Source organism: Podarcis muralis, chromosome 5 (assembly GCF_964188315.1).
Source record: "Podarcis muralis chromosome 5, rPodMur119.hap1.1, whole genome shotgun sequence".
Lineage (NCBI taxonomy): Eukaryota > Metazoa > Chordata > Lepidosauria > Squamata > Lacertidae > Podarcis > Podarcis muralis.
In genome coordinates this window covers 41849143-41862023 of record NC_135659.1, presented here as the reverse complement: position 1 = coordinate 41862023, position 12881 = coordinate 41849143, and the positions used below count along the sequence as shown (strand labels likewise).

The window sequence follows — 12881 nt, the reverse complement described above, 5'->3', positions numbered from 1 at the left end:
CCCCTACCTCTGCTTCCTGTCAGCCACTCCTGTCCAGCTTCCTTTAATCTCCCCATCTTCCACCAAGCAGATGTACAGTAGAGGAGGAGATTAGGCTGCAGAGGAAGAGGCAGGGTGGCATTATCTATGACTGGTTGTGATGGCAGATACAGTTCCAGTGAAGGCAAAATGCAGAGGGTTGGTACACTGGAGTCAAATAGTGAGGGGTATTTCCAGAAAATGCTGCTTCTGTTACTTTCTCTCCCTCTTTCATCAAAACTGGTTTAAAATTATGGGTGTGGCATTCTGAGCATTTGCTGGGTGGAAGTTAGGTTGGAGGGACAAACATCCCTGTTTCCTATGATGCAAAATTACTGAATAAAAACATGCTGCAATATTTAAACAATAAAATTTATAAATGCTTCCATAAAGGTCAGTATTGTGGTTACACTGGTTACCAAAGAGGAAGCATAAGATTGAACTGAAATGTTTTACCACTGAGCCTCTTGGGCTTGCCAATCGGAAGGTCGGTGGTTTGAATCAGTGTGACGGGGTGAGCTCCCGTTGCTCTGTCCCAGCTTCTGCCAACCTAACAGTTTGAAAGCATACCAATGCAAGTAGATAAATAGGTACCACTGCGGCAGGATGGTAAACGGTGTTTCCCTGCACTCTGGCACTCAACACGGTGTCCCGTTGCACCAGAAGCAGTTTAGTCATGCTGGCCACATGACCCAGAAAGCTGTCTGTGGACAAACGCCAGCTCTCCTGGCCTGAAAAGCGAACATGAGTGCCACACCCCATAGTCGCCTTTGACTAGACTTAACCATCCAGGGTTCCTTTACCTTTTTACCTTTTACTTAGCCTATTATCCTCAGTCACACGTTACAGGTGCATGCTGCAGGTACATCTAGAGCTATAGTGCCCTGCATGTTCTCCAATGCTTCAGCATCTCTAGTCAATAATGATGCCTTTAGCAGGTGGAGAGGTTTCATAAATGTTTGAACTGGTAATAGCTTTCCTTGTAAATGTCACTTCCTGAAAGTTCATATGCAGCTGTTCACTTCATGTCCCGTTTAACAGGATACCAAGGACAAGCGATTGTCACTTTTTGTTAGTAGCACAAATATAGCTGTTGGGAATTCCAGCTGTTGCTGCTGGATCATTTCTGACATACTGCTGTATTTTGTAAAATATAGGCTACACTGTGCTATCTTCTTGTGCTAGGTGGCTTGTAGCTTACATCGAGAGCCAGTGTGGTGTAGTGGTTAAGAGCAGTAGTCTCGTAATCTGGGGAACCGGGTTCGCGTCTCCGCTCCTCCACATGCAGCTGCTGGGTGACCTTGGGCCAGTCACACTTCTTTGAAGTCTCTCAGCCCCACTCACCTCACAGAGTGTTTGTTGTGGGGGAGGAAGGGAAAGGAGATTGTTAGCCGCTTTGAGACTCCTGAAGGGGCGTGAAAGGCGGGATATCAAATCCAAACTCTTCTTCTTCTTCTTCTTACATAGACCAAAAATGTCTGTGCATGTGTGTGTGAGAGAGCATCAGATCCTTCCTAGTCTTTATGGTGGAAGGGAGTAAAGGGAGGTGCACTGTGTAATATTACAGAAACCTGGAAATTGACCAGCAGTAGCAGAGCATCTGCTTCACATGCAGAAGGTCCCAGGTAGGGCCGGGAATGTCCCATACCTAAAACCCTGCAGAGCAGCTGTCAGTGAGTGTAAACAGTACTTGACTAAACAGACATCATCCTGCAGCATTGTTGCAAAGCAAACATGGCACCAAATTAGTCAGCCCTGGAGTCTGAGCATACTGGGCCAGTTCAAGGAATTCATATTAATACAGTGGTGCCTCGCAAGACGAAATTAATCCGTTCCGCGAGTCTCTTCGTCTTGCGGTTTTTTCGTCTTGCGAAGCACGGCTATTAGCGGCTATTAGCGGCTTAGCGGCTTTAAGAAAAAGGAAACAAACTCGCAAGAACTCACAAGACGTTTCGTCTTGCGAAGCAAGCCCATAGGGAAATTCGTCTTGCGGAACGACTCAAAAAACGGAAAACCCTTTCGTCTAGCAAGTTTTTCATCTTGCGAGGCATTTGTCTTGCGGGGCACCACTGTAGAATTCTTATACTGTGTTATGCAGAGTTACAGTAGGAAATCAGAGATGCTGAGAAGTCAACAAAATGTTAGTATAGAACTGTTTATGTTAAGTATATCAGAGTGAAAGTTAATTCTTTATTTAGAGAGAAACAGATGCAGAGCAACCTTTTAAGGTTACTTTGTAATGATAATGCTCCAGTTTTACCGTTTACAAATCTTTACATTTTAATTTAGATACATTCCAACACATATTTTATTATTTGACATCACTACCCCCTTCTTACAACATTGAGCTTTATTGTTAGGGTATCCTTGGTAATTATTTTTAATGACTTATGACCAGCACACCCTGGTACCATAAGCCACTTACTGTGAATTATTTTTTATAATGATAAAAAACTGTGCAATAAATCATAGGATTCTTTTGTTGCAGAACAATTGACAAATCACAAAAATATATTAACTGCACCCACCCTGTTTTTCTCACCATACCTGTATATAGAGGTAGTGAAAAACTAGGAAAGTGGGATAGGGGGGGACTGGTTAAAGTGAGAACGGCACATGTTACACAATGGCTTAAAGGCATTACAATTTTATGATTTTTCGCCTGATTAATGCAACATCTTTGGACACATCGTTTCACGTGTATCAATATTCTTCTGACAGATCTTTAAGATGCAACATGCAAACATGGGGTGATAATTTGTGGGATTTTAGAGTTGTAGTCAGTGCTAGTCCAACTTGGAGTAGACATAGTGAATTTAATAAGCACGACTAACTTGGGTCCATTAATTTCAGCAATTGTACTCTAAGTAGAACTTAGATGACTACAACTCTGAGTTCTGAGTATGGCAGTGATAAACATTTCATCTAGTAATGAAAATTACAGTTTCTCAGTAGAAGAAATTATTATTTGGTAACATGATGAGGACTGTAGAACATACTCAATTCAGTTCCAGGAAAAGGAAAAGGAAAAAAGAAGAAATTCTGCAAGGCTTATTACCCTTCAGCAGTGTGGGTAGAGGAGCTGTTGTTTTAGCATTTGCTGTTTGAACATGTACAAATAGAAACCAAACTATTCTCAGGATGTGGCTTGGATATGCTGCACTTGGCTATGAAGCCTATGATCAAGACAGTGCTTATTGTCACAATTAGCAGTCTGCACAATTACCAAATGAAAGGGCCTAGCCAAAGTCACGGCCCAGTCCCTTTAGTTTGCAACTGGTGTTCCAATTTGTAGTTGAGCTGGATTTATAGAAACAGAAGGAAAGTGGAGTGGAAAAGGAAATTGATATAGTTGGATGGGCTTGTCAGAATCAGAGCAAGAAGCAGGGTTTAGCACAGCTTGAAACTAAAAAATAGATGGTGCCCAGGTGAGTTTGGAGAGTTGTACAGAGTCTGGAAATGAAGCAGTTATGTAGTCTGAAATAATAGTAGGGTAAGATTTTAACACGAGAACATGTCTGAGCAGCTAGATGCTCAATGTAGTAGATGAGATATGCAGAAGGCAGCTTCCTTTTGTTCTAGCTAATCAGAAGTGATGTTTTAGGATGCTTATATGAACAGAATAGCTACTACTGGCTGACTTTACAAAGTGAAAGTATTTTGGGACAGAAAGTCATGTTTAGCACCTAGACAGCTCTTTTCTGGAGGTGGAAAAGGTCTGTACCCTCAGTGACCATGCAGGTTTAGTTATCTACTTCTACGATAATCTGGGCTCCAAATATGTAGCTGGATTTCTGTCACTACTGGGTGTGTTGTAGCAGTTAGTATGAGCTATTTCTTCATGGGGAAAATAAATATAGGGTAGTATATAAGTTTTACTTAGAGTAGACCAATTAAAGTGAATGTATACACAACTAAGTTAAGTCCATTAATTTCAATAGATCTGCCATGAGTAAAACTTAGTTGAATACCACTCATAGCCCAACATAGGAGCCAACTCCTAGGGGCTGAGGACCATTTGGGCCCCCCATAAAAATATTTGATGGGGCCACCCCCCAAATTGATGGGCATTGTCATTCAAATGCTGTGTGTGCACCGTGTTACATGATCGATTATGCGGGGCAGGGCTTACTTACCTGCCCCCCTCAATATTTTATTCAAGTCGCCCCCGCCTGTAGCCCAACTAGTATGAAATGAAGGATTTGTTTCATTTTGTTAAAAAGAGAAATCTTTGTTACAATCTGTCTAATGTCAGTGAAACACCAATGCAAAATGCTGCTACTTTATTTTGGTTTAATCTTCATTCAACTATTGCTTTGTACTGCCAAGTTGTATATACACCCAACGTATTAAGCATTCTTCCAGACTAATGCAGTCTATTCTCCTGTTCACGTAGTGACTTTCAAAACTTTTATTGAAGCAGTTCTTTGTGGTTTACAAATGCAGTGCATAGGCATAGAAAGATATAAAAGTTTAATAGTGCTGGTTGAGAGAGGATGTCTATATACTTGGTCAGAAATAAACCCTAATGTGTGAGGAGCGATAGCATACAACCACAATGGACTTTTGTAAGCGTGGTGAAGTGAAAGAAAATCAGCAAAATTAAAAACAATTCCAGATACATTGGCTTATAGACGAATAAATGTGAACATATGACATTTTCCCAGTATTCCAATTCCAATATTATTGTTGCTGGGTAAATGTACATCCCACTCCCAGCAGATGCATTTTGGAGTGCTGTCTTCAATAGGTTTGTGTGAGTTACTTGGGAAACTACCTGGATAGTGCCCTATTCATGAAGAAGGTAACAGAGTATAGATCTACTCGGTAGACACAGCAAATAAAATTTAAAACTGTTATCTGTACCATAGGGCTATTTAACTGCATGGTACCATAGAAGAAAATATCTGAGTCTTTGCCACATTTTCTTCTATAATTACTATCATTGTCACTTGAGTATCCATGCATATTTCATTGTTCCGTGTGCCGCCCATGTCTCCTGCCATTAATTATGGAGGAGTGAATAAACTTGCCCATTTTGGAGGAATTGGTGTGCAGGGGTTGATTCCTGTTCAGTGTGGAGAAATATGAGATGCATACAAGAGGCATACAGGAATATCGTGTTACTCATGGAAAAGTAGTAGTCAAACCACTGTATCTTAGTTTCAGCCTCCTTTACCTTCCCTAATACAAAAATTCTGCTTGTAGTATTGTTGTAGGGGTTACTGAGAGCCAGTCTATACATAATTTTAATCCATGGCATGTGAATTCACTATCTTAGATTCCTAAAATTGCCCTGGAGTCACATTTGAATGACCAGTTTTCACTTAGTAAGGACAAAATGAAACTGTTAGTTTACATGAAAGCAAATGACTTAAAAATCATATTTCTCCACTGAGCCGAAAAAATGACATACACAAGGGCTGCAAGAGCATCATCATTATATTATTGCCCGTTTATAGCCCAAAATAAAACTGGTCCCTATGTGGAAACCAGAATTATGCAGAATGTCAATTAAATCAACTGTAATCTCCCAAATACATTTTTTATTGCTCGATTCATTAGAAAGGCTCTTAAGGTAATGAATAGTCGTCACTTTTACCAAGGACTTCTGGCTCCTTTATAAATGATGACCACTAAAAATGCAGAAAAGACATTTTAAAATCTGGCTGCATTTAAGCTCTGCCTTTATATTTGAAGTGCTACAGAACTCAATATGACTTGATGTATTATAAAAATCAGTGCCTAGAACATCAGGCACATACTCTAGGATGTATAGATTTTGGGAAGACTTTTTTTTTATTGAGTGGGGAGGATTTTTTCTTTTTAAAAATAAAGAGCTATATTAAAATAATTGAAGTTTCTATATAAATAAATTTATAAATTTGAACTGTGTTTATCTAAGTCCAAAAATCAGTTCCTTATAACGCCTTCTTTTCTTTCTTATAGCAAGTCCACATGCAACACCATCGACTCTTCATTTTCCAACATCACCCATTATTCAGCAGCCTGGGCCATACTTCTCACACCCAGCAATCCGCTATCATCCTCAGGAGACTCTGAAAGAGTTTGTCCAACTTGTCTGTCCCGACGCTGGTCAGCAGGCTGGACAGGTGGGGTTCCTAAATGTAAGGAAGCCATTTTATTTCTTCAGATGCTTTTGTTTCTGTGCCAAATAACCATGAAATTATGCTGTTTTTTACATATATAAAAACAGGACCTTAATTTTTCACTGCTACAAACTATGAAGAGTGATCCAACCAAAGATATGCATGTTCAGGTCCCACTGAATGTGACTGAAGTTCAGTTAATGTGTTTTTAAACTGCTTTATTTTTACATGCTAAACTTTCTGACTTGTAGCCAGATGTATTAGCAGCTCATTGCCATGTTGGTCGTTAGCACAACTGTAGCCTTCCAGGCAAAATATCGTATCATAGAATATTGTGTGTTAACCCAGGATATAATGCTGGCAGCAGCCACTACCTTTTTATAATGGGATTGCTCAGAGAAGGTATTGCTGCTGCTGCTTTTGACTAACAGCAGCTTGGTGTTATGTCCTAATCAAGGCAAATTGAGGTTAGACTTAACCATGGTTTACGCAAACCATTGTTTATGAAACAATATTATTGTTTCAATAAACCATGATTAAGATGAACAACAATTTAGGGGCTGGATATAATTCTGAAGTGCAATTAATTGATAACGTATGCAAAAGCTTCTAATCTCTTAGCATCCACTTCAGAAAAGAAGAGAGGGGAAATCACATTAGCTCTGAGATTTGGTCACATAAAGCTAGGCCATATTTCACTTATTTAGAAATTTTCTCAATTGCTTTATATTGAAAAGAATCTTAAAGTGATGTACAAAAAGAGAAAGCAATATAATACAATTTATTGGTAATCTGATAAATACCTATTTCAAAATTAGCAATGACCTGGATTGTCCTTCTAGGAAGGTCTGGTAAAATAAAAATATAGGGGCTGCTATACTAAAGCTCTGCACTATGTCACCACATAGGTGACCTCAGTGGCATGCAGCACTTCAAAAAGAACCTACCCTCATGACCACAGAGACCATACCAATATAGAGAAAGTAAGGTAGTCCTCAGGAACCCGAACCCCAATTTATTAAGGACCTTTTAGACCAATACTTAAATCTGACCTAATAGCATATTGGCAGCAGTGTAGTGCCCTCAGTACAGCAATAGGTTCTTCCAGTTGGCAGCCAAGCAGTCATGTTCTGGACTAGCTTCTGGATCAAGTCTACAGGCAGCCACATTTTCGAGTGCATTACCGTAATTGAGAATAAAATGACAGTAATTGGTGGCATCCCAACCCAACATCCAGTATAACAGCATTTTGTGTGAACTGAACTTCTAATTCATCCTTTAGGAAGACTTTCACCTGCCGTGGTCCCAAAGATTCAGCTTCATGCTTTCTGACTTCAGCACTTCCAAGGTTAACAAAATACCTTGTAATTTTTATTAATTATTTCTTTAGACAGGAGAGTAAGGAACAGCTGTTTCAGATCAGCCACATTCACTTTCTTTTAAAAAATGACTTTCTTATAGCACTTTAGATTAAGCTGACCAGTACTTGAACTCAAGAAGATAAAAGTACAGATTCTTATAGTTTGTTATTCCTGAGAATTGTTATCTTTTCTCCTTATCTCTCTGAAAAATTAAATAGTGCTCCAAGATTTTTGGTTGAGCAATCTCAGGTTGTTGTTTTTGTCAAACTTAGTAATTATCTTCAGGTTATTGGAATAACACTCCATTTGTATGCAGAAATGATTAACTCTGTGTACAACCTTATCTAAAATAATGCTTGGCTTTCTTGCGAACAGTAGGGCACAACTGAAGAGTAATGATTTCCCCAGTTGTTTTTATCCTTTACATTTCCAATATGTATAATACAGTGTAAAAAGTTGCTTTTAGCACCCAGTTTGTTACCTGAACCTGATAAAACAACAACAGCATTGCTTTGGATCCAAACTATAGCGCTGGATCTAAAAGCCATGAGCAGAAAAACATCCACTAAAGCAGTTCTGCAAATATTTAAGAGTGCATGCAGTGTTATAATAAGTAGGTTCTTCTATAGCAGTTTTCATGTGTCTGCTTGGGCAGGAGATTACACAAGATATGGCAAAAGTGGAATAACATATTGAAGTTTGGACTACACAGTTACTAGAAAGTATAACCCAATTTAGAGGAACTTAGACTGATTTCTCCTCCCACAATCTACTTTGAGGGACTTCTGGTTGCCCAGTTCAGAGTGGGAGATACTAAGGACTGCAGTAGAGAAGGGTAATCCTCAAAAAAATTGTTCTCCTCTTCCACCAGATGACTCTTGCAGGAGTAGCACAAGGAGAATCAATTGGATACCACCCATTGCTTATAAGCAGTAGAGCTATATTCTTTAAGTTATTATTAATCAGATGACTGACTTCACTCTACTCAGGAGATTTCATTCACTGGATACAGGAAGTCAAAGTGGTCTGGTATGATGCTGGCTACACCACTTCTTTAAGCACCTAACGCCACAAAAATTGGCTGAACTTATGACTTATGATTTCTTATGAGTCACTTCGGAACAGTATCATAGCCTTGCAAACTTGTGAGTAATAGCATTCCTTGAAGTCAACAAAGCCTCTCAAAGGAATTAAATGGATTTAGCATGTTTTAAGCTTCAGATCCCATGTGAAATATGCATTCTGCAGCATCCTGGAACTAAACATTTCCACTATGCATATTCTCTACATTTAAAGAAAGAGTTTTTAATCTTCATCCAGTTACAGAATACTAAAGAATATTGTCAGCATTTTTCACAAAATCAAACCACCTGATTCATTCACAGTTTGTTCTCATTTGGCTGTGTCATGGTGCATATTTGTACCATCATATGATATTAAATATTTAAAACAAAGCAGATAGTGTTTTCTAACAGAATGATATTAAAAAATTGAAACTCTGAGCTGTACAGCTCTTATGAGGATCAACAATGGCTAATTATTAAAAGAATAGTTGGGATTATTTCAAAATGTGAAATGTCAGTTTTATTTTCTCCTCAATTTTCTTGTTTCTTAGTAAAAATAATGTATAATGTAAGGTTGCAGTCTTAAACCCAGAATTGATTTCAGTAATTTGGAAGATTGCGGCCTAAGTCCATTTGAAACCTTGGTATGGAGGTTGCCCCAGCTCTTAGAGGCAAATCCAAGGTCCTAGTGAAGATTAACAACAGTAGAGCTATAAGAATATTGTCACTGCAAAGATGATGCAGCTTAAGGTTTTTTATTATAATCGGTTCAGGGATCTGTTCTTGTGCATAAGATACAAACTTCCAGGAAAATAATAGAAGGCAATGACCTTGTTTGCAAGTAATGCCAAACCAAGGAGGTTTGAGCTGCAACACATTTTCGGTTCATGCACCTCTTTCTCCTCTGGCATGGGAGTGAGGAGAAGAATGGAAACTCCCACTGCTATTTTGGAAACTCAAACGTCTATTTTAGAATAACTGCCATTTGTCTATTGTCCAAACCTAGAAAATGGTGGTTAAAGTTAACTGTGGTTAGCTAAAACAAACCAGTTTCAAACCATAGTTTATGAAACTGTATTGTTTCGAGTTGCCATAATTGAAATCACCCCAAGTATAGGGTTTGGACAACATACTAAACTAAGGTCAGCCTAAAATGAAAGCAAAAGTTTCCTTACTGCTCTTGAAGCCACAGCATAGGAGGAGAGGGGAGCACACAAGCCCAAGCCTTTCTGAGGCTCATATGTCCAAATTTGCCTGATGCCTTCAGTTTTCATATAAGGAAAAGGGGGTGGGGGAGTTGATAAGTTTCTCCTTTTTTCAGTTAACAAAGAAGTGGCTTCCATAAACTTGATTGTCCATCTGCAGTTCCCTGCACCATATCCAATGCCGTTCCCAAGGGCCACCCAAATCTTGGGAATAGATTTTCAGGGGGCTGAAGAGGGGAGGAGAAGGGGTGAATGTTCTTCTTCATAAATGTATAGCTTCTTCCATTTATAGAAAGGACATTTATAAAAAGATTCATTTCAATTTCAACTACCAGTTTGTGTTTTTCTTTACCACTGATCAACTGTTCTCTTGGGACAAGAGGCAGCTAATCATTTTTTTTTCTTTTCTTATGTTTTTGGCAGCCCAATGGTAGCAGTCAAGGCAAGGTGCACAATCCATTCCTTCCTACCCCAATGTTGCCGCCGCCACCTCCTCCACCAATGGCCAGGCCTGTGCCTCTGCCAGTGCCAGACACAAAGCCTCCAACCACGTCGACAGAAGGAGGTGCCGCCTCTCCCACTTCACCAAGTAAGTACAGCTGCGAGGAGGAAAGGAAAGGGCTGACTACTATAATTGCAGCTTCATTATCCATTTGTTCTGGAAAGGGAATCAAAAATGCAGTAACAACATTCCTGCCATTAAACTCACCTACTTAGTGCACGCTAAGAGCACACATTAAGGCCACAACAGCAACAAAAAGCAAACATTAATTCCTTCTGGACAGAAGTAAGATAGATTCCCAAAACGGTTTTTTTGCTTTGGTAAATGTTTTATAATATCCTATGCCTCACGAAGATACAGCACGGCTTTGGAGTGTGTTTAAAAATAACAGCAGATGAATTTAATGCATTGTTTTCTGTGTTTCTTTTCCCCTTGCTATTAATTCTTTATTATATTAATTGTCACAAAGAAACATGATATAGTCAAGAATCTTGAGACATGGTTAACCTGGCTTTTGGGGATTTTGTTTGATAATTTGGGGATTTTTGGTTATGTTGATTTAAAAAACTTTTTGACAGTATTCTTTATGTAAAATTCTTTATCATCATCAGCACCACCACCTCCATCACCATTATCATTGGTTTTAGTTACCTTGCAGCAGAGATCTAAGCATGATCTAAATCATTCATACAGGTAGCAGTGATAGTGGGCTCTTCTGTTCTACAGCAGTGGTCAATACAGTAGAGTAATATTTGCTTCTAGAAGCAGCTTTGACGCATTACACACGTTCACTATTTAATTCCAAGGATATTCTGTTGCAGAAAAGCAGGAGCTGCTTTAAACCACAAAGGAAAACTCTTCACTGAGTGAAGGCTGCAATTCTGAATGGTCCTTAGAAAACAGAATAGGACTCACTTCTGTGTAAAGAAGTTTAAAATCTCCCTTTGCTACTCAGTAAGGGAGCAGCAACTTTAGCCTTGCCATGGAGCTGCAAAATTATGAGACTGCTGTGAAGTTGCACACTTCTTAGGGGCTGTGTGGACCCACAGATGGAATTCTGTTTTCACCCTATTGAGCAAAAGTAACATTACTGCAGCACTAAAGAATCATAGAATTGTAGAGTCGGAAGGTACCACAAGGGACATCTAGTCTAAACTCGTGCAATGCAGGAATCTTTTAGCCCAACATGGGGTTCAAACCCCTAATTATTTTTATTATTTTATTCCCGTATTTACTTGAATCTAATGCTCACCTTTTTTTGGGCCAAATTATGTTGCGAAAATTAAGGTGTGCATTAGATTCAACAGCACATTTGCATTCACCAGCAAATACTTTTTTTGGTTTCAAGGTTCTGAAAATTAAGGTGTGCATTAGATTCAATGGAGCACTAGACTCAAGTAAATACAGTATTTATGCCCCACCCATCTGGCTAGGTTTCCCCAGCCACTCTGGGCAGCTTAAAAGGTAAAGGTAAAGGTACCCCTGCCCGTACGGGCCAGTCTTGACAGACTCGGGTTGTGCGCCCATCTTACAGCCTCTATAAAAAATTGTAGCACATTAAAAACTTCCCTAAACAGGGCTGCCTTCAGATGTCTTCTAAAAGTCAGATAGTTGTTTCTTTCCTTGACATCTGATGGGAGGGCATTCCACAGGGTGGGTGCCACTACCGAGAAAGCCCTCTGCCTGCTTCCCTGTAACCTCACTTCTCACAATGAGGGAACTGCCAGAAGACCCTCATAGCTGAATCTCAGTATCCAACCCTGAGATTAACACTCTCATTCTCTACCAACTGAGTGATATCTTTTATATAGCTGCAGTCTGGAATCAGCATAAGAAACTATGTGTCATCCAGGTCTAACAGTTGAGTTGTTAGCTGAGCAAAGAAAGGATAAACCACAGCCTCTTCATTGAAGCCCAATGTTCTTTGCAGTGTAACACATTGGCTCTCAAAAGTGTCTAGGTCCATATGAGTAAATAAAGAATTCCCGCATGTTGGCTTTATTTTTATTTTCCTCTCCAAGTGGGTGTAAACTGTTAAATCATATACTAACAACAGGAAGATTTAAAAAACACTATTTAAACTGAGATAAGCACCTACTTTGGCAGGCAGGAAGATGAGGATCATGTCTTCCTAGGGCTATCTAGTAAAAGTTTATCTAGCTGAAGGATTTTTCCATACTGGGCTAATGTGGGTGAATCCTGGGTACATAATAATCTGCTTGAAATATTATTGTGCCTGCCTGTGGTGAAACATTTGTGTGAAGCAGCCACTTGCAAAACCATCAGAATATATCTTTTCTTCATGCATAGCTTGGGTTTTCTTGATACAAGAGTTTTATTTTGCTCTGTTTTATGCATAGGCCTGGAGAAGTGGGTTTTCACATGTGCGTATGTAAAATAGACCCAATTTACAAAATACCTAATAGCACAGTTTTGTGACCTGCATAAATTCAGCCTGTTTTCACATTGTCCATAATTTATTTCAGCTTCTGCTAGTCGTTTAGGCACGAAGCTATGCAAGACCTGAAATCCCACTCTTTGTAGTCCTTATTAGTTCCCTTTGAGCTTCTTGAATTTCACCATGCAAATTTCCAGACATGTCTTCATTGCCGTTATGAGCA

At 39.3% G+C, this 12881-nt stretch overlaps 1 protein-coding gene across 13 annotated transcripts in view; it reads left to right on the top strand.

The window, feature by feature from the left end:
* The window catches only part of NFIA (nuclear factor I A), a 417681-nt gene that overhangs the window by 366701 nt on the left and 38099 nt on the right, over positions 1-12881 (top strand). For 6 of the 13 annotated variants that reach the window (XM_028733254.2, XM_028733259.2, XM_028733253.2 and 3 more), the window contains 3 exons: positions 5968-6146; positions 7411-7476; positions 10182-10347. In XM_028733254.2, coding sequence (XP_028589087.2) covers positions 5968-6146; positions 7411-7476; positions 10182-10347 — 411 coding nt within the window. The remainder of the gene's footprint in view (positions 1-5967; positions 6147-7410; positions 7477-10181; positions 10348-12881) is intronic. The other 7 variants (XM_028733255.2, XM_028733261.2, XM_028733263.2 and 4 more) reach the window with 2 other exon arrangements.